At 45.3% G+C, this 22060-nt stretch overlaps 1 protein-coding gene across 1 annotated transcript in view; it reads left to right on the top strand.

Annotated features, from left to right (window-relative positions):
- The window catches only part of LOC137522612 (putative RNA-binding protein Luc7-like 2), a 556548-nt gene that overhangs the window by 270630 nt on the left and 263858 nt on the right, over window positions 1-22060 (top strand). Inside the window, exon 6 of the mRNA XM_068242690.1 lies at window positions 9100-9243. Within this exon, the coding sequence (XP_068098791.1) occupies window positions 9100-9243 (144 nt within the window). The remainder of the gene's footprint in view (window positions 1-9099; window positions 9244-22060) is intronic.

Genomic DNA, 22060 nt, shown 5'->3' with positions numbered 1-22060 from the left:
CGAACAAGGAGAGCGCTGATCAGAAATGCAGCCAAGAGACCCATGGTGACTCTGGATGAGCTGCAGAGATCTACAGCTCAGGTGGGGGAATCTGTCCATAGGACAACTATTAGTCGTGCACTGCACAAAGTTGGCCTTTGTGGAAGAGTGGCAAGAAGAAAGCCATTGTTAACAGAAAAGCATAAGAAGTCTAATTTGCAGTTTGCCACAAGCCATGTGGGGGACACAGTAAACATGTGGAAGAATGTACTCTGGTCAGATAAGACCAAAATGGAACTTTTTGGCCAAAATTCAAAACGCTATGTGTGGCTGAAAACTAACACTGCACATCACTCTGAACACACCATCCCCACTGTCAAATATGGTGGTGGCAGCATCATGCTCTGGGGGTGCTTCTCTTCAGCAGGGACAGGGGAGCTGTTCAGAGTTGATGGGAAGATGGATGGAGCCAAAGACAGGGCAATCTTGAAACAAAACCTCTTGGAGTCTGCAAAAGACTTGAGACTGGGGCGGAGGTTCACCTTCCAGCAGGACAACAACCCTAAAAATAAAGCCAGGGCAACAATGGAATAGTTTACAACAAAACATATCCATGTGTTAGAATGGCCCAGTCAAAGTCCACATCTAAATCTAATCGAGAATCTGTGGCAAGATCTGAAAACTGCTGTTCACAAACGCTGTCCATCCAAACTGATGGAGCTGGAGCTGTTTTGCAAAGAAGAATGGGCAAGGATTTCAGTCTCTAGATGTGCAAAGCTGGTAGAGACATACCCTAAAAGACTGGCAGCTGTAATTGCAGCAAAAGGTGGTTCTACAAAGTATTGACTCAGGGGGCCAAATAATTACGCACACCCCACTTTGCAGTTATTTATTTGTAAAAAAAATTCGATCCACTTCTCACATGTACACCACTTTGTATTGGTCTTTCACGTGGAATTCCAATAAAATTGTCCTATTGTCCTATGGACAGAGTCTCCCGCCTGAGCTGTAGATCTCTGCAGCTCGTCCATGAGTCACCATGGGCCTCTTGACTGCATTTCTGATCAGCGCTCTCCTTGTTCGGCATGTGAGTTTAAGTGGATGGCCTTGTCTTGGTAGGTTTACAGTTGTGCCATACTCCTTCCATTTCTGAATGATCGCTTGAACAGTGCTCCGTGGGATGTGGGAAGGCTTTGGAAATCTTTTTGTAGCCAAAGCCTGCTTTAAATTTCTCAATAACTTGATCCCTGACTTGTCTGGTGTGTTCTTTGGACTTCATGGTGTGGTTGCTCCCAATATTCTCTTAGACAACCTCTGAGGCCCTCACAGAGCAGCTGTATTTGTACTGACATTAGATTACACACAGATGTACTCTATTTAGTCATTAGCACTCATCAGGCAATGTCTATGGGCAACTGACTGCACTTAGATCAAAGGGGGCCAAATAATTATGCACACACCACTTTGCAGTTATTTATTTGTAAAAAATGTTTGGAATCATGAATGATTTTCGTTCCACTTCTCATGTGTACATCACTTTGTATTGGTCTTTCATGTGGAATTCCAATAAAATTTATTCATGTTTGTGGCAGTAATATGACAAAAATGTGGAAAACATTTCAAGGGGGACGAATACTTTTGCAAGCGTGTGTGTGTGTGTGTGTGTGTGTGTGTGTGTGTCAGGGGATGAGCAGCACAAGCCAAATTTTATGCAATACTATGCAAAGCATGCACGCAGCACTGGAGAACCCCAATCTCCATAAGAAATATATTTCTGAATAATTGCGCACATCCCACTTTGCAGTTATTTATTTGTAAAAAATTTTTGGAATCATATATGAGTTTAGTTCCACTTCTCCTGTGTACACCACTTTGTATTGGTCTTTCATGTGGAATTTCAATAAAATTGATTCATGTTTGTGGCAGTAATGTGACAAAATGTGGAAATCTTCAAGGGGGCCGAATACTTTTGCAAGCCACTGTATACTAAACCTGGTGCGTCCATGTTCCAGGAGCGTCTTGTACATGTTATCCCCCAAATGGTACTCCTGTGTGCTCCATCTGTCCTACTGTGTGCCCCATCTGTCCTACTGTGTGCCCCATCTGTCATACTGTGTGCCCCATCTGTCCTACTGTGTGCCCAATCTGTCCTACATCTATCCTACTGTGTGCCCCATGTGTCCTACTGTGTGCCCCATGTGTCTTTGTGTGCCCCATCTGTCCTACTGTGTGCCCCATGTCTTCCTCATATGTGCCCCTTCTCCCCATGTGTCCTCCTGTGTGCTGTCTCCCTCATGTCATTTGTCACGTCATTCGTGTCATTCTGTGCCCCCCCCCCCCCACACACACACACGTGCCTCAGCTTTTGACCTCTAATCACCTCCTGCCCCCCGTGTGCGACTCCCCTGTTACCCCTGCGTGTCTCCGATATCCCTATTGTATATATTTCCCCCCTCAGTGTCTGCAGCATTTGTGGGGTGTGTTTACTGTCCTGGCATTTTGGGGGGTGCTAAATTGTAAGCACCCCTGTAAAGCCTAAAGGTGCTCATAGGACTTTGGGCCCCTTAGCGCACCTAGGCTGCAAAAAAGTGTCACATGTGGTATCGCCGTACTCAGGAGAAATAGTATAATGTGTTTTGGGGTGTATTTTTACACATACCCATACTGGGTTGGAGAACTATCTCTGTAAATGAGATTTGTTTGAGTTTGTTTTTACACACAATTGTCCATTTACAGAGATATTTCTCCCACCCAGCATAGGTATGTGTAAAAATACACCTCAAAACACATTATACTACTACCCTAACTGCGCTAAGGGGCCCAAAGTCCAATGAGTACCTTTAGGTTTTCACAGGTCATTTTGAGACCATGAGGAGTAGTCTTAAAACCAAATGTCTCAAAAGGACCTATGAAATCCTAAAGGTACTCATTGGACTTTGGGCAGTTAGGGTGCAAAAAATTGCCACACATGTGGTATCGCCGTACTCAGGAGAAGTAGCATAATGTGTTTTGTGGTGTATTTTTACATATACCCATGCTGGGTGGGAGAAATATCTCTGTAAATGACAATTTTTAGATTTTTTTACACACAATTGTCAATTTACAGAGATATTTCTCCCACCCAGCATGTGTATGTGTAAAAATACACCGCAAAACACATTATACTACTTCTCCTGAGTACGCGATACCACATGTGTGGCACTTTTTTGCACCCTAACTGCGCTAAGGGGCCCAAAGTCCAATGAGTACCTTTATGATTTCACAGGTCATTTTGAGAAATTTGGTTTCTAGACTACTCCTCACGGTTTAGGGCCCCTAAAATGCCAGGACCATATAGGAACCCCACAAATGACCCCATTTCAGAAGGAAGACACCCCAAGGTATTCAGTTAGGAGTATGGTGAGTTCATAGAAGATTTTATTTTTTGTCACAAGTTAGCGGAAAATGATACTTTGTGAAAAAAAATACAAAATCAATTTCCGCTAACTTGTGACAAAAAAAAAATTAAATCTTCTATGAACCCACCATACTCCCAACAGAATACCTTGGGGTGTCTTCTTTCTAAAATGGGGTCATTTGTGGGGGTCCTATACTGCCCTGGCATTTTAGGGGCCCTAAACCATAAGGAGTAGTCTTGAAACCAAATGTCTCAAAATGACCTGTGAAATCCCAAAGGTACCCATTGGACGTTGGGCCCCTTAGCGCACCTAGGCTGCAAAAAAAGTGTCACACATGTGGTATCGCCATGCTCAGGAGAAATAGTATAATGTGTTTTGGGGTGTATGTTTACACATACCCATGCTGGGTGGGAGAAATATCTCTGTAAATGGACAATTGTGTGTAAAAAAATAAAAAAAATGTCATTTACATAGATATTTCTCCCACCCAACATGGGTATGTGTAAAAATACACCCCAAAACACATTATGCTACTTCTCCTGAGTACGGCAATACCGCATGTGTGACACTTTTTTTGCAGCCTAGGTGCGCTAAGGGGCCCAATGTCCTATTCACAGGTCTTTTTCAGGCATTTGGTTTCTACTCCTCACGGTTTAGGGCCCCTAAAATTCCAGGGCAGTATAGGAACCCCACAAGTGACCCCATTTTAGAAAGAAGACACCCCAAGGTATTCCGTTAGGTGTATGATGAGTTCATAGAAGATTTTATTTTTTGTCACAAGTTAGTGGAAAATGACAGTTTGTGAAAAAAAACAATAAAAATCAATTTCTGCTAACTTTTGACAAAAAATAAAATCTTCTATGAACTCATCATACACCTAATGGAATACCTTGGAGAGTCTTCTTTCTAAAATGGGGTCACTTGTGGGGTTCCTATACGGCCCTGGCATTTTAGGGGCCCAAAACCGTGAGGAGTAGTCTAGAAACCAAATGCCTCAAAATGACTGTTCAGGGGTATAAGCATCTGCAAATTTTGATGACAGGTGGTCTATGGGGGGCCGAATTTTGTGGAACCAGTCATAAGCAGGGTGGCCTCTTAAATGACAGGTTGTATTGGCACTGAAGTGCAGGAAGCGCAGGATGTTCTCAAATCGTGACCTGGACATGGCAGCAGAGAACATGGGCATGTGATATATTGGGTGCATAGACCAATAAGACCGCAATACATTCTTTTTGACTAGACCCATGTTAAGGAAAAGGCCCCAAAAAATGTTACGTTCGGAATCTTGGAGTGGCTTCCACCGAAAAGGCTGGGCATAGTAGCTTCTTGGATTGGCGGTTGCGTATTGTGTGGCATAACGGTTGGTCTCGCCACAATTAAGTCGTACCAGCAGTGATCATAAAAAAAAAAATCTGTCACTGCGGTGGGGCGGGTGAGGGTTTGGCGAGGTGATCAGAAGCCCGCAGGGGGGCAGATTAGGGCCTGATCTGATGGATAGGAGTGCTAGGGGGTGACAGGTGGTGACAGGAGGTGATTGATGGGTGTCTTAGTGGGTGATTAGAGGGGAGAATAGATGCAATCAATGCACTGGGGTGGTGATCGGAAGGGGGATCTGAAGGTTTGGCTGAGTGATCAGGAGCCCAAACGGGGCAAATTAGGGCCTGATTTGATAAGTAGGTCTGCTAGGGGGTGACAGGAGGTGATTGATGGGTGTCTCAGGGTGTGAATAGAGTGGGGAATAGATGCAAGCAATGCACTGGGGAGGTGATCAGGGGTATCTGAGGGCAATCTGAGGGTGTGGGCCGGTCATTGGGTGCCCGCAAGGGGCAGATGAGGGTCTGATCTGATGGGTATGATGGGTAGCAGTGACAGGTGGTGATTGATGGGTGATTAGAGGGGAGAACAGATGTAAATAATGCACTGGGGAGGTGATCAGAGGGGTCTGGGGGGCTATCTCAGGGTGTGGGCGGGTGATTGGGTGCCCGCAAGGGGCAGATTAGGGTCTGATCTGATGGGTAGCAGTGACAGGTGGTGACAGGGGGTGATGGGGTGATTGATAGGTGATCAGTAGGTGATTACAGAGGAGAATATATGCAAGCAATGCACTGGCGAGTTGATCAGGGCGGGTCTGGGGGGTTATCTCAGGGTGTGGGCGGGTGATTGGGTGCCCGCAAGGGGCAGATTAGGGTCTAATCTGATGGGTAGCAGTGACATTGGGTGACGGGGTGATTGATAGGTGATCAGTAGGTGATTACAAGAGAGAATATATGCAAGCAATGCACTGTCAAGTTGATCAGAGCGGGTCTGGGGGGCTATCTGAGGGTGTGGGCGGGTGATTAGGTGCCCTCAAGGGGCAGATTAGAGTCCAATCTGATGGGTAGCAGTGACAGGTGGTGACGGGGTGATTGATAGGTGATCAGTAGGTGATTACAAGCGAGAATATATGCAAGCAGTGCACTGGCGAGTTGACCAGAGGGGGTCTGGGGGGCTATCTGAGGGTGTGGCGGGTGATTGGGTTGCCCGCAAGGGGCAGATTAGGGTCTGATCTAATGAGTAGCAGTGACAGGTGGTGACGGGGTGATTGATGTGTGACTGACAGGTGATTGACAGGTGATTATAGGGGAGGATAGATGTATACAGTACACGGGGGGGGGGGTCTGGGGAGGATCTGAGGGTGTGTGTGTGGGGGGGGGGGGTGATCAGGAGCCCCTAGGGGGGCAGTTAAGGGACTAATCTAACAAATAGCGTTGACAAATAGTGACAGGGAGTGATTGATGGGTGATTAGGGGGTGATTGGGTGCAAACAGGGGTCTGAGGGGGTGGGCAGGGGGGGTCTGAGGGGTGCTGTGGGTGATCAGAGGGCAGGAAGGGAGGCAGATCAGTGTGTTTGGGTGCAGACTAGGGTGGCTGCAGCCTGTCCTGGTGGTCTCTCGATCACTGGGACCACCAGGGCAGGAGGCAGCCTGTATAATACGCTTAGTATACATTACAAAGCGTATTATACGCTTTAGATGCGGCGATCCAGGGGTTAACAACCCACCGGCGCTTCCGATCGGCCGGCGGGTTGACGTCGCGGGTGGGCGGATCCATGCTGGGTGGGAGAAATATCTCTGTAAATGACAATGTTTTGATTTTTTTTTACACACAATTGTCCATTTACAGAGAGATTTCTCCCACCCAGCATGGGTATGTGTAAAAATACACCCCAAAACACATTATACTACTTCTCCTGAGTACAGCGATACCACGTGTGGCACTTTTTTGCACCCTAACTGCGCTAAGGGGCCCAAAGTCCAATGAGTACCTTTAGGATTTCACAGGTCATTTTGAGACATTTGCTTTCAAGACTACTCCTCACGGTTTAGGGCCCCTAAAATGCAAGGACCGTATTGGAACCCCACAAATGACCCCATTTTTAGAAAGAAGACACCCCAAGGTATTCCGTTAGGAGTATGGTGAGTTCATAGAAGATTTTATTTTTTGTCGCCGCATAACCACACCCGCCGCCGCCGATGGGCGTATTGCGGCCGTTTGGGCCCAGCCCTTGCCGCCGCCCATCGGCTGTGGGCGGTTGGCAAGTGGTTAATTTTTTCAGTGGCAATGTTAGGAGGCTGCTGAGGGTTTATCCTCATATACTTTACCCCAGCCCCACATTGTTTTTCTTTTCAGCCACATTGATAGGGCAATACTGAGATAGTTTTCTCATACTTACCAGGTCTTTATATAGCCCCTCATGTATCTGTATCAGTCTTGAAACTATACCTGTAGCAGCCAAGATCCATTTTAATATGTATTATTAAAAGTTAATTTTTAGTCCTTAGTATAGGATCATATCTTTGTTATTTATCCTAAATCAGGGTTCTGGGTTGTTTAGATGTAGTACACTACTGTGCCTACATCTCCTGTAATTACATTAATGTACTACATTTCCCAGTGTGCATTGAAGTGGCCGGTGTAAGAACTTCACATTTCACACCTGTATTCGAGCACCAGCAACTCATTAGTAAGAGCTGCAAACACGACTCTCATCACAGCAACAGCAACAGGCGTCTTCAGAGTTAGGAGTTTATTCAGTAAACAGATATACAGATACAGTTCGTTACATCTTAGCGAAGCAGATTCTTCTTTAAGTCCATTTGCGTTACAAGCTCTTGACTAACATCCCTCATGAATGTTAGTCAGGTTATCTTCTTTCTATACTAAATTACATCTAAACTAAGTATATACAGCATACAAGATAAACTAACAAGACATAAATAAATATATAAGTCAAGATTAAGACCAGCGGTGACAGGGACAGAAAGTGCCTCTCTGTAAACCGGCTGTTGGTTTTATACGAACCAGAAAGAGTTAAATGTGACCTCATCTGAGCCATCCCCCCAAAACCTACAATTGGCTCAGACCCCTCGTGGTGTCATAATACCCACCTACTTGATTAATATTCTATGAGCCCCTTGTCCTAGTTGAAAGAATGTTATGTTTTATAAATATGGCCTATGTTGATTGTTCCCATAGTCTATTTGTCTGGGGCAGTGTAGGCCTAAGACCTTGTACTAAGAACATATATTCTCAGTATCTGCTTGCATCACCGGCTTCAAGCAGACACTGAGATGCCTCTGCCTGCTTCACAAGGAACTCTACTTAAAGGTATACTCTGCGAACAAGCCTTTTACCTAAAACTCAGTCCAAATAACTGAGGCCTACTTATAATACTTAAATTATAACGGGAAGGGGGGGAGGCACTTCCACTAGATGTAGTGTAGATGCGGAGCAGCCTACAGCATACAGGGACAGGGATGTGGGTGCTCTGCTATTTGTTGTTTGAGCAGGACTGTTACTTCTCGGTTTTGATTGATTTAAATAAGAGCAAAAAAAATCATCTTTGGTTTGTGTATAAAAAAAGGTTGTATTTCCTTTACAGCTCCCCAATGTTGCTTTAAATGTGTACTTTAAAAGAAAATTGAAAAAGCGGGCTGCGGGTCTGTAGCGCGTGTGTGGGTCAGGAGCGGGTATCAAATTCACCTGAAAGCTGGTTGCGGGTAGCGGGTCTGTCGGTGCAGGCATGAAAAATTGGACCCGCGCAGGCCTGTATAGTGGTCCTACATTGATCCTTATTGGTTATACTGTATTTTTTGAACATTGTGCGGAACAGACATGGTCTATAGACTGCCATCTTAGTTCCTTGCCCTTAGATAGTCCTGGTCAGTTGTATGTCGCCTTGTGTTTTTGGTGTTTTGGTTTCAGACAGCAGATTGACAGTGGTGTGGGCAGTTTGGATAGGCATTTGCTGGGTGACTGCTACACACATTAACTGTCTACCCACTGCTGTATAGCATTTTGAAACGCTATGTCATGGTTAGTGGTTTTTAAATGGTTTTAATGCAGTAATTTTGTATACTCTGCTAAGGCATCATTAAAGTTGTTTTTCTTGAGACAATTGTGATAATTGTGGATTGTGTACAGTAATTAATAATCACAATATGGCTCCCGCTGATTGTGCGGTTAAACACAATAACAAAGGTGATGGCTCTCCTTGCTTAATAGGTTTACTGGTCTTGTCATTAACTGTCCTGCATAGGCGCTTACAATGTAATCCCTACCATTGTCACGGGTCCATCATAGTCTAGGGCCAATTTACTGTATGTTTTTGAGCTATGGGAGGAAACTAGTGGTAACAAAATTTTATTTGCTCTTATCTTGTATATTATAATTTTATCCTTAGGCAGAGCGAGTACATGAGCTGAATGAAGAAATTGGAAAATTGTTGGCCAAAGCTGAGCAACTAGGAGCAGAAGGAAATGTGGAAGAATCACAAAAAGTCATGGATGAAGTGGAAAAGACCAGAATTCGAAAAAGAGAAGCTGAGGTTTGTTAAAGTACTGTTTATAGTATACACAATAAAGTAAAAGTTAAGCCAAAACTTTTTTCTTTTTTCTATGTTTGATCATATGGAAAAACAGACTTAACTAGAATGAGGTATTATGCACACTTACATATATCAAAGCCAAATGAAGCTAAATACATCTAGTGCTGAGAAGAAACATGAAGCTAAATACATCCAGTGCTGAATTATCAATAAAAAGTAGTATACCCAGCACCCCCTAAAATAAATTCACTTTCCAGGCAGTAGCATAGAAGCTATTCATTTTGAAAAACTATGGTAAGCAAGCTTAATACAATGGTTGGCCTATTGTACATGCAATTCAACAAAGATCATATTATGATCTGTAAGATCAAATTATGTATACACTACAGCAGGTACAAAGGTAGTAGGTAAAGATCAATGTTCAAATACTTATGTGACAGTTCTAGTAGAAAAAATGCATGTAGCATTTACAGTATGTACACTCTGTGCCCCTTGTCCCACATCTCTACCGGAGACCCTCCATGGCTTCCGTCCCCATTGCATGTGTTGTAATTGAGCTCAGCAAGTTGTTCTTATGTCGGGGATTACCTGTACACAGTAACTGGTATAATTAAAAGCAATGCTGCTTATTGTATGCAGTGTCCCAAGGAAACAAAAAGATAGGGCTGATTATGGCAGATAGCATTATCATTTTCCATGTTGTACTTTTTTTATCAAATAAAAAGGCTGATATTTGTGGTTGTAGTATGGGTGAAGAACATTTACGTCACCGTGCTCAAATCCTATCAGCAGATCGCTGGCCAAGATCCTTGTTCTTCCCACACAACCCTCACTCCGCCTCAATGGCGCCGATTTGAAATTATATGGTACAAATGGAGAGATCTGGCTCCACCCACCTCCTGTGGAAACACCTGACTAAAGTAAAAATGGTTTACTAGCCCTCAAATTCCCCTACCTTCTCAAATAATCTGTGTTTCCATTAAGGAAATGCCTGCAAGGATTCAGCTCCCATTTTCTGTGTTTTATTCCCTCACTGGTTAGTGGGTCTGTTGTCCGAGTGCTAAAGGCGCACTGGGTTCTGCCTGTCCTTTATGTCCTTGGTGTGGCTATAGCCAATCCTGTGCCCTAATTAAATTGAACTGTGACCACATCAGCTTGCACTCTTCTCAGTAGTGTGCTCTGCGTCCTCTTCACTTATTGGCATTGTGTAAAATATCACCAGAACTCAAAATTGCAAGGCCAAGGCAGCAGTATTCACTATGTGTTTCCAGCCACGACATTCAAAACAAACATTACAGGCTGAAAAACTACTGAAATTAGAAGTAAAGAAGTCAGTAAAAAAATATTACTTTACTAGCTGATGGCACGGCGTTGCCCGGGTATCTGATTGGCTGTGTCTCCACCCCCTTTTCTTAATTTTAACCCCAGTCACTCAATGACCAACTGTACCAGGTTTGAGGCTTGTGCCATTAACAGTGCAAGAATAGCAGCAATTAAATATCCCTCTTAAAAATCAATAGGTGAATTTTGATTGGCTTTTGTAGGCTCCACCCACTTTTCTGAATATTAGTCCTAGCCACCCAGTGACCAACTGTGCAAAGTTTGAGAACCCTACCATAAACAGTGTAAGAATGGCTGCAGTTTACATTTTCCCAGTGAAATTTGTATTTGTGAAATTGGCTTTTGTAGGCTCCACCCACTTTTCTGAATATTAATCCTAGCCACCCAGTGACCAACTGTGCAAAGTTTGAGAACCCTACCATAAACAGTGTAAGAATGGCTGCAGTTTACATTTTCCCAGTGAAATTTGTATTTGTCTCTGGCCACTGATGACCCGGCATTGCCCGGGTATGTATTTGGCTGGTGTTTGCTGCGCCCACTTTTTCTAACGCTAACACACAATTGCTCAATGACCAAGTTTGTGAGTTTTGCGGTCTTTGGCATCAATAATTTGCATTGAAATAAAACAAATCTGATTGGCGGTTTGTTGCTCTTCCCCCTTTCTGAATTTGAACCCCACTCACCCAATGACCAACTGTACCAGGTTTGAGTCTTGTGCCATTAACAGTGCAAGAATGGCAGCAATTAAATTTGCCCCTTGAAAATCAATAGGTGAATTTTGATTGGCGTTTGTAGGCTCCACCCACTTTACTGAGTATTAATCCCAGTCACCCAGTGACCAACTGTGCACAGTTTTAGAACCCTACCATTAGCAGTGTAAGAATGGCTGCAGTTTACATTTTCCCAGTGAAATTTGTATTTGTCTCCACCCACTTTTTGGTTATGGGGATAACAAATATCCTATATTTTATTCCAGGTAATGTACTATGTGTGTGCCAAATTCCATTCAAATCCATTCAGCCATTGTTGCGTGATTGAGTAACAAACATCCAAAAATCCAAACGTTCGCATTTATAATATTAATGAGGTACACAAAGCCTAACCTTGTTTACCAAACCCTGTCTGACGATTTGCAACCCCTGAGCACTCTTGTTAACCTACACTGACTGTGAGACAGATTCCACTAATTACTCCAATGTAGTCTCTGCTGTCATGCATTCAGCTTCCCCTCTCATCAACACTCGCCCATGCAATATCAACAGACAACCATCAGAGGCCTCTGATGAAGTGAGTGTTCTCCCGTGATACACGTACGGTGATCCGTTGCAGCCGCACATGGGCACATTGATACTTTAGAGGGGGTGATTATGTACACTGAAGAAAAAAAAAAAAAGTATGATCTAATGAATTGTATGTGTAGTATGGATGATTAATAGGACATTAGTAGAAAAGTGTCATGTTTTTATTTTCAGTTGTGTACATTTTTTTTAAATAACATTGCATCATTCTCTAATATTTGCAGTTTACAAATTACACTATGTATTTTAAATGACCCTGTGAACTTCATGGCAGAAAAATTTTAAGCAAACAAGAAACAGGGAGAGACGGGTTGAGATAAGTGTTTCAGAAAACAGGACAGTATTCGACCCAGTGGGTCGGAGAGCTCAAATCAGCTCTTTTGCATAGATAACAAATGAAGCTTCTTAAAGGCGCGTACACACGCCGTACTTTTTTTTTTTTTAAACGACGGGTCCGTCAGACCTTACCATGGGTCAGTCGTTCTGCCGACAGGTGCACATGAGTACTCAATGACCAAATTTGTGAGCTTTGCAGTCTTTGGCATCAATAATTTGCATTGAAATGAAACAAATCTGATGGGCTGTTTGTGTCTCCACCCCTTTTCTGAATTTGAACCCCAGTCACCCAATAAATAACTGTAACCAGTTTGGGGCTTGTGCAATTAACAGTGCAAGAATGGCAGTAATGAAATATTTCCCTTGAAAATCAATAGATGAATTTTGATTGGCTTTTGTATGCTCCATCCACTTTTATGAATAATAGCTGATGAATCGGCGTTGCCCGGGTATGTATTTGGCTGGTGTTAGCTCTGGACACTTTTTCTAACCCTAACACACACATACTCAATGAGCAAGTTTGTGAGCTTTGGGGTCTTTGTCATCAATAATTTGTATATTCCCATAGAAATTAAACAAATCAGATTGGCTGTTTGTGGCTCTGCCCCTCTCTGGCATTTGAACCCCAGTCACCCAATGACCAACTGTAGCAGGTTTGAGGCATCTGTTATTAACAGGGCAAAAATGGAAGCAATTTAAATATTCCCCTTGAAAATCAACAGGTGAATTTTGATTGGCTATTATAGGCTCCACCCACTTCCCATAATATTAATCTCAGTCACCCAGTGACCATCTGGGCAAAGTTTGAGAACCCTTGCCATTAACAGTGTAAGAGTGGCTGCAGATTATATTTTCCTAGTGAAATTTGTTTTTGGCTCCGCCTACTTTTTGTAACCTTGACACACGGTCACTCAATGACCAAGTTTGTGACCTCTGGGGTCCTTGGCATCAATAATTTGTAATTTACCAGTGAGATGAAACAAATCTGATTGGCTGTTTGTAGCTCCACCCCTTTTCTGAATTTGTAGCTCCACCCCAATGACCAACTGTACCAGGTTTGAGGCTTGTGCCATTAACAGTGCAAGAATGGCAGCAATTTAAATATTCCCCTTGAAAATCAACTGGTGAATTTTGATTTTCTTTTTAGGCTCCACCCACTTTTATGAATATTAATCCCAGTCACCCAGTGACCAAGTTTTAAGCTTTTGGGCTTCTGCCATCAAAATTTGTGTGAATTAAAGCAGTTTATCCAGTAAAGTAATCTGATTGGCTTTTTGTGGCTCCACCCCTTTAGTGGATTTGAACCCCAGCCACTTCATGACCGACTGTAGCTGGTTTGAGGCTTCTGCCATTATTAGTGTAAGAGTGGCAGCAGTTTCAATATTTCCCTTAAAAATCAATAGGTGAATTTTGATTGGCTGTTGTAGGTTCCACCCACTTTCCTGAATATTAATCCCAGTCATCCATTGACCAACTGTGTCACGTTTGAGAACCCTGCCAATAACAGAATGGCTGAAATCAATCTAACAAATCTGATTAGCTGTTTGTGGCTCCTCCCCTTTAGTGAATTTGGACCCCAGTCACCTATCCGGTAAGAGGCCTCTGCCATTAACAGTGTAAGAATGGTAGCAATGTAAATATTCCCCTTGAAAATCAATAGGTGAAATTTGATTGGCTGTTGTTAGCGCCACCCACATTTCTGAATATTAATCTCAGTCACCCAGTGGCCCACTGTGTCAAGTTTGGGAACCCTGCCATTAACAGTGTAAGCATGGCTGAAGTTTATATTTTCCCCTGGAATAAAATGTAGTTGGCTCCGCCCACTTTTTCTAACCTTAAAGAGGAACTTCAGCCTAAACAAACATACTGTCATTAAGTTACAGTAGTTATGTTAATTAAAATAGATAGCAAGAAGTTTTACATCAGGGTGATAACATTTATTGGCTAACTAAAAATGAATAAAAATAAGCAAGCTTTCGGCCTTGCAGCCTTCGTCAGGCTTATATCCTATTAGTTTGCAAGCTGGTGGTACAGACAGCTTTATACATGCAACATCAAAAGGGAAAACAGATATTTTTTTCAAGCATAAATACATGTCATGGACTTCCGGTTCCGGCGCCTGGATGGAAGGAGGTTGACGGCAGAGCTCCGCTAGCCGTGACTCCCTCCAGTGATCCACAGACCACCAAAAGTGCCCCCGCTTGCTGACAATCGCCACCTGAGACGGACAGACCTCCCGGACGCCATCCGCCTGCCTCATGGACCGATATCTAATGCGGTCCACGGCGAAACAACCACCCAGCGCGGAGGAAGCTATGTCCAATATGGCCGCCGCACCTCTTCTTCTTCGCAGCCTACGCAGCCACAATTCCCTGCACAGGAGCCCGATCCTCCCTGCTCGCCAGTGAGAGACCTTTCCCAGGACACCTACACTTGAATCCAGGTGAGGGAGGGAGAGGGGGCATAGACTACCAGATTCTAGCCGCAGCGGTAGTGGAGAAACTGGCACCTGAACTACAGTCAGTAATACAGGCAGCCATAGATCATTCACTCAAGGAGATCAAGTTTAAAGTGCAGGCCCATGACCACCGCTTAGATCAGGCGGAAGATAGAGGATGATAGGGTTAAGGAAGAAAAAGAAGATAAGAAATTGAGAGCGGAGCATAAATTAATGCAAGAGAAGCTGCAAGATCTGGAAAACAGGTCACGGCGCAATAATTTGAGGGTGGTGGGTCTCCCTGAAGCTATGACTACTCAAGCCCTACGAGATTTCTGTGCGTCCACACTTCCCAAGATGTTGGGCTTCAAGAGAGGCTGCAAGGTAGAGCGGGCCCACAGAGTGGGACCCCCACGACCCCCCTCTGATAAATGCCTGGGGGTCTGGTCCTCGCCAGATCCTCGCCAGATATTTAGACTTTGCAGGGAAAAATGAGCTACTGCGGGCTTACAGAGATTTAGATCATCCGCTGGAGTATCAAAATATGCAGATCCGAATCTTTAATGATTATTCAGCTGAAGTATCTAAGAAGCGACAGGCTTTTAACCCAGCTTGCGCACTATGCATTGAGAAGAAGTGGAAATTTGTGCTGCAGTATCCAGCCATAATGAGAATAACAGATGATACAGACGAAACACATGTTTTCCATTCAGTAACTGAGGCCCTCACATTCTTACGAAGAAACAGCACTGATCCAGACTGAAAAACAAAGTTCCCCCTACTATACTACTTATAATCGGCCGGCAGAGGGCGCTGCCACACTGAAGTTAGCTCATCTCTCTATGTTCACAGTTGAAGTTTGCCATTTCATGCTTTCAGAGACTTGTGCACATGGTTTTATAGCTTTTGAAGAGAGATGAAGCTTCTTTTTATTATTATCTACAGCATCGCTGTCCAACTTCATGGGCATGGAGGGCCATTTTTTTTTCAGACCCCATGGTGGAGGGCCGAAGGTTCTTGCTAGAGCCGCTGCCCCCCCCCCCCCCCCCCCCCCCCGGAAAAAATGCACTTAAAGGATAATTAGATTGGCAGCACTTTTCACAAAATGCAATTTAAAATAATGGTGAAGTTGTGTGGCGCGCATAGCGCGCCAGAAAACACGAGGGTTCCATTGAGCGGCGCGCGTAGCGCGCCACGCCGAAAAATGGGTGTGGCCATGGACCAGAATGCGGGTGTGGCCACGGGTGGAGACAAATTTACATGAACTTAGCAATGTGGGACATTAGATTAGGATAGTGGTGGTGAACCTTTTGGAGGCCGAGTGTCCAAACTGCAACCCAAAAGTCACTTATCGCAAAGTGGCAACAGCAATTTAAACTACATACAAACGTTTTAACTCATACATGAACATTATGGAAAATCCAAGTTGAAAATAAACTGTGAAGATAAACAATTTCATCCATCCTACTCCTGAAAAATGTGGGTTTTTTTTTAGAACCTCCCAGTTTTATTTTCCGTTTTAAAAAGCTAAAAAAGTAGGTTTAATGCTATTGTCTCATGATGACGATTCAGCTTTTCCATAGTCTCACAGTTCGCAATCATGTGACCCCCAACAAGACAAATTCAGCAATCATGAGGCCCCCAACAAATCATGAGGCCCCCAACAAGACAAATTCAGCAATCATGATGCCCCCAACAAGACAAATTTAGCAATCATGAGGCCCCCAAAAAATCATGAGGCCCCCAACAAGACACATTCAGCAATCTTGAGGCCCCCAACAAGACAAATTTAGCAATCGTGATGCCCCCAACAAATCATGAGGCCCCCAACAAGACAAATTCAGCAGTCATGAGGCACATAAATAGACAGCATTTCACATAAATAAGCAGAATGACAGGTGACAGGTGCCCCCCACTTAGATAGTGACAGGTGCCCCCCACTTAGATAGTGACAGGTGCCCCCCAGCTAGATAGTGACAGGTGCCCCCCCAGTTAGATAGTGACAGGTGCCCCCCCAGTTAGTGACAGGAGCCCCCCCAGTTAGTTAGTGACAGGTGCCCCCCCAGTTAGATAGTGACAGGTGACCCCCCAGTTAGTGACAGGTGCCCCCCCAGTTAGATAGTGACAGGTGCCCCCCCAGTTAGATAGTGACAGGAGCCCCCCCAGTTAGTGACAGGAGCCCCCCCAGATAGTGACAGGAGCCCCCCCAGTTAGATAGTGACAGGAGCCCCCCCAGTTAGATAGTGACAGGAGCCCCCCCAGTTAGATAGTGACAGGAGCCCCCCCAGTTAGATAGTGACAGGTGCCCCCCCAGTTAGATAGTGACAGGAGCCCCCCCAGCTAGTGACAGGTGCCCCCACCAGTAGCGAGCCCGTTACCTCTGGGGCTGGCCTCTCCTGTGTCCCCGCTGGCCTCTCCGGTGTCCCCGCTGGCCTCTCCGGTGTCCCCGCTGGCCTCTCCGGTGTCCCCGCTGGCCTCTCCGGTGTCCCCGCTGACGATGCCGCTGACGATGCCGCTGCCTCTCCTATGTCCCCCTGCTGCCGCTGCCTCTCCTATGTCCCCCCGCTGCCGCTGCCTCACAGATCAGACCTCACAGATCGCGGCGACTGAAGCAAGCAGAGCGCGCGCATGACACCCGCGCGGCAGAACGTCACATGCGGTAGTGACTAATGATTCACTTCCGCATGTGACGTACTCCGTGCGGGTACCATGCGCCCTCTGTTTACATCAGTCGCCGCGATCTGTGAGGTCTGATCTGTGAGGCAGCGGCAGCGGGGGGACATAGGAGAGGCAGCGGCAGCAGGGGGACATAGGAGAGGCCAGCGGGGACACCGGAGAGGCCAGCGGGGACACAATAAGAGGGAGCAGGCATGGCGCCCATAGCGCAAGCCATGCCTGCATCCCAGGGAGACGAGCGGGCCGCAGCAGGTGGCCTGGCGGGCCGGATGCGGCCCGCGGGCCGCCAGTTGGACAGCACTGATCTACAGCTAAGGACATGATACTGGTTGGGGCACCTACTTGGAGCCACCTTGAGGAGGAAGACGTCCAGGGAAGAAGTGGAGTCAAGTAGTTATGCTTTTGTTTTAATCTTGGTTTAGTTTTAATTTTTAGTCATTATTTTTATCCCCAACTGACTCAGTCATTGAACTTTACGGGGGTTTCCAGAGCAGTTTAGCTCCTCTGTTACACTCCAAGTCATTTGGGGGGAGGGATAGGGGGTGGGTTTTGAGAGGGTTCTGTCATCTCGGGAATGAGAACAAGTTGTTATGGTACATGGTAATTGTGATATGTATTAAGCCAACTGACCTGATCCGTGACACGCCATACCTATGTCACTTAAGATAACTTCATGGAATGTAAAAAGGCTGAGGTCTCCGGGAAAACACTCAATAGTGCTTCGACGCCTAAAGAAACTCAAATCAGATATAGCCATGCTCCAAGAGTCTCATTTAACACAAGACCAATTTAAATTTATGTCTAAATCCTGGGTGGGACACGTTTTTGGTTCTCCAGCCCGAGGAAGCAAAGTCGGGGTGTTAATCTTACTTCACAAGTCCTTACAGGGACAGGTCATTGACCATAAGTGCGATGGGGAGGGCAGATGGTTGTGGATCAGGTTACGCTTGGCTGCACCTAATGAGGAGGATAAGCGGTTTTATGATGTGATCAGACAAGAGATTTTGCTGCTGGGGGAAACTAAAATAATTCAAGGGGGAGACTTTAATGCCATTGCGAATATATTAGAGGATAGATCTAGGAGAACATTAGCTAGTAAGTCCACTATTATTAAATCTCAGACGTTAGCCGAATACACATCATCCACAAGGTTATGTGATAGCTGGAGAGCCTTGCATCCAGATAGCGAAGGAATATACTTTCTTTTCCATACCTCATGATGTGTGGTCTCGCTTGGACTACTTCTTTGTCACCCCCCAATTGATGTATCAGGTACTCCAGACGGAAATCCTGGATCTGGTGATATCCGATCATGCCCCATACAGATGACACTTTCTACCATAATCCCCAAGGGCACAGACATCATTTGGCGATTCCCCTCATACCTATATGAAGACGAGGGTTTTGCCCAATTGCTATTACAATGGTGGTGGGAGTACAAAGATGACAACTCCTCACACATAAAGGATATATTTTTATTTTGGGAAGCAGCCAAACCGACACTTAGGGGAAGAATTATCAGCTATTTAGCAGGGAAGAGGAAGAAGTCACACAAAACTTACATGTCATCTATTGAGACACTGCGTTCGGCCCACAAAGCATTTCTAAGTAATCCCACCCCCGAATCACACTTGAAGTGGTTGACAGCAAAGAAAAATTCAGACACTGACTATAAGATCAGAGAGCGATACCTAAGATCGTATAGGGACTTGTATTTTTATAAATATGGGAATAAAATGGGGAACCTCCTCTCGAGAATGTCGAAACCTCCTCAGTTGAGCACTGTAATCACCAGTCTCAGATCTCCGTCAGGTCAGATTCTAAATGATCCCAAATCCATTAATGCTCTTTTTGGCAAATTTTACAAAAATTTATATGAACAGCCCAATGCACAAACCTCACGACCTTCAACCCCACACTGGTTGGACAATATTTCTCTCCCGTCTCTGTCGGAGGAGGAACTGACGGCCTTAAATGCTCCCATAACGCCAGAAGACGTTTGTGCCACAATTAAAGCTCTGTCAAATAAGAAGGCCCCGGGACCAGATGGGCTCACCCCTGAATTTTATAAAATCTTGAAACAGGAAATAGCCCCATATCTTGTTTCCCTGTTTAACAAGATTCTCAAGGGAGGGCAATACCCTTCATCAGCAAACATGGCTTACATTAAATTGATTCCAAAATATGGCAAAGACCCCTTGGAACCAGGTTCATACCGCCCCATCTCCCTAATAAACCAGGATCTTAAGATCCTTTCGAAAATAATGGCCGATAGATTAGCAGATTTGCTCCCCAAGCTTGTGAGTCTCAATCAGGTGGGTTTCGTTCGACATCGATCCGCCATAAAAGAGAGGATAGAAACCGCTCACCCCAATAGAGCAGTGCCAGACCAGGATAGCTAGTCCCATGCAAACTTGAAACAACGAAAGGGTCCGCACAATGCTCCTAAGATCCTTTGTCTTTATTTATGGACGTATCCAAATAGGTCAACACACAAATCCAGCTGACATGTTTCGGACCCACTGGTCCTTAATCATAGCCAGAGTGCAAATGGTACAAAGCCTCCTATGTACCCTCCTCCGATGGGGTGGGCGGCTCCCGGGAACACGCCCAGGGAGACGCCCCTAACCCCACAACAGGAAGGGACATGTACAACATAAGATACAAAATAAAATAAACATAGCATTACTGCTTGATCCATGGCTAGAAATTGGGTCAAAGCAGGAGGCATACAGGCATAACATACAGAGTACCACTCAAATCCAACACCAAGATGTATGTCAGAAAGGTAATATAATAAAAATTATAAAATTATGTAGAAATTGTAAATTGTACAGTTAAAACCATCGAGGAGCAGCGTGTACAGAGAAAATGCAGTCTAAGTTAAAAGCGCCAGGTCCCAGCGGGAATTCAGGCCATTTGGGAGCCTTGTACCCAATCTAAAAATCCATAAGGCTTCCCGGCTCTTCAGCCGTTTGGTTGTATCAACTCCTCTCTGTGCAGAGAAAACCCTCTCTAAGGCATGGAAGGAAAAAGAGGACATGTCACCCTGATGAACCTGGCGAAAATGTTTCGCCACATTGGAGACGTTAGCGGTAAGCCAGGCCGGACCGCAGTAATGTTCCCCTATTCTAGCGCGTAAAGGTCTCGTGGTGCATCCCACATACTGTAGGGCACAAGCCCCACAGGTAATGAGATACACCACATTCGACGTCCCGCAATTAATAAATTGTCTAATGGGGAAACTGCGTCCATTCGATGTCGACGTGGCAACCCGAGTGCGGGTATGAACTTTGCAATAGTGACAGGTCCTCACCCCACATCTGTATGATCCCAATACATTTAACCAGGTGGAAGACCTGGTTCGGGACTCATACAGGCTGGGGGACAATGACTGAGCCAAGGTTGGAGCACGCCTGCTTGCAAAGCGTACCCCCTGCTGCAAAACACAACGTAGATCTTCGTCACCCTCCAAAACTGGTAAATATTTTTTGAGAATAGACACAATCTTATCATATTCCTTACTATATGTGGTAACAAAAGTGGGTTTGGATACCCCTGAGTGCCCCTCCGGCTCATCCGTACTTTTTAGCAAAAGATCCCTACTTTTGGAAAAAGCCTTGGCCCGCGCCCTGTTGATCATCCAGGTAGGATACCCCCTCTCCTTCAATCTAGTCCCCACTGCTGTGAACTCCTCCTCGAGCCAGGCCCCCCTAGAACAATTGCGGCGGGCCCTGATAAATTCCCCAACTGGAACCCCCCGTATGGTATGTTTTGGATGACAACTGGTGGCCCGGAGGGTTGTGTTCCCACTACATGGCTTTCTATAGGTCCTGGAATGTATCCTACCCTCATGAGAATCTCCCACCAGAGTGACATCCAAATAATCGATGGAACTGGCCCCCCAATTTGAGGTGAACTGTAAATTAAAGGTGTTAGCGTTCAACTCTCCCACAAAAGAGGGGATGTCCTCAGGGCTGCCTCTCCATACCAACAAAAGGTCGTCAATGTACCTCCCGTACCACGTATCATCCCCCAGACGGCGGCTCCCACCCCCAAAGATGTAGCACTCCTCCCACCAACCCATGTAAAGGTTGGCTAGAGACGGAGAGAACTTCGCCCCCATGGAGGCGCCACACCTCTGGAGGTAGAAGCCACCATCAAACGAGAAATAGTTGCGGGACAGGAGGTACCTGACGGCCAGACATATGAAGGCTCTCAGATCCTCAGAGTATGCGGAGTATTTCTCCAGATGGTGCTCTATAGCCCGGATGGCCAGATCATGGGGGATGCATGAGTACAAAGCCTTGACATCAATTGTCACCCACACAAAATGATCGTTCCAAGGAAATCCCTCCAAACTTGCAAGCAGGTGCTTTGTGTCTCTAATGTAACCTGGGAGTCTCATCACAAGTGGCTGCAACAGAGAGTCAATCCACTCACTCAGGCGCTCCCCCAGAGAGCCGATGCCGGCCACAATGGGCCTGCCCTCCGGGGGAGCGCCCGGCTTGTGGATTTTGGGGAGGTGGTGAAAAATCGGGGTGACCGGATGGGTCACAGCCAAATAGTCAAAGAGTCTCTGATCCAGGACTCCTAAGTCTCGCCCAAAGGACAAGAGCTCGAAGAGCTCCATTTGGAAACCTCTCATAGGGTCTCCCTTAAGTTTTAGATAAACTGTGGGGTCTCCCAATTGTCTTAATGCCTCCATTTTGTAACTGTCACTATCAAG

This window comes from Hyperolius riggenbachi, chromosome 6 (genome assembly GCF_040937935.1).
Source record: "Hyperolius riggenbachi isolate aHypRig1 chromosome 6, aHypRig1.pri, whole genome shotgun sequence".
Lineage (NCBI taxonomy): Eukaryota > Metazoa > Chordata > Amphibia > Anura > Hyperoliidae > Hyperolius > Hyperolius riggenbachi.
The sequence above is the reverse complement of the archived record's forward strand: the minus strand, read 5'-3'. Positions and strand labels throughout refer to the sequence as shown.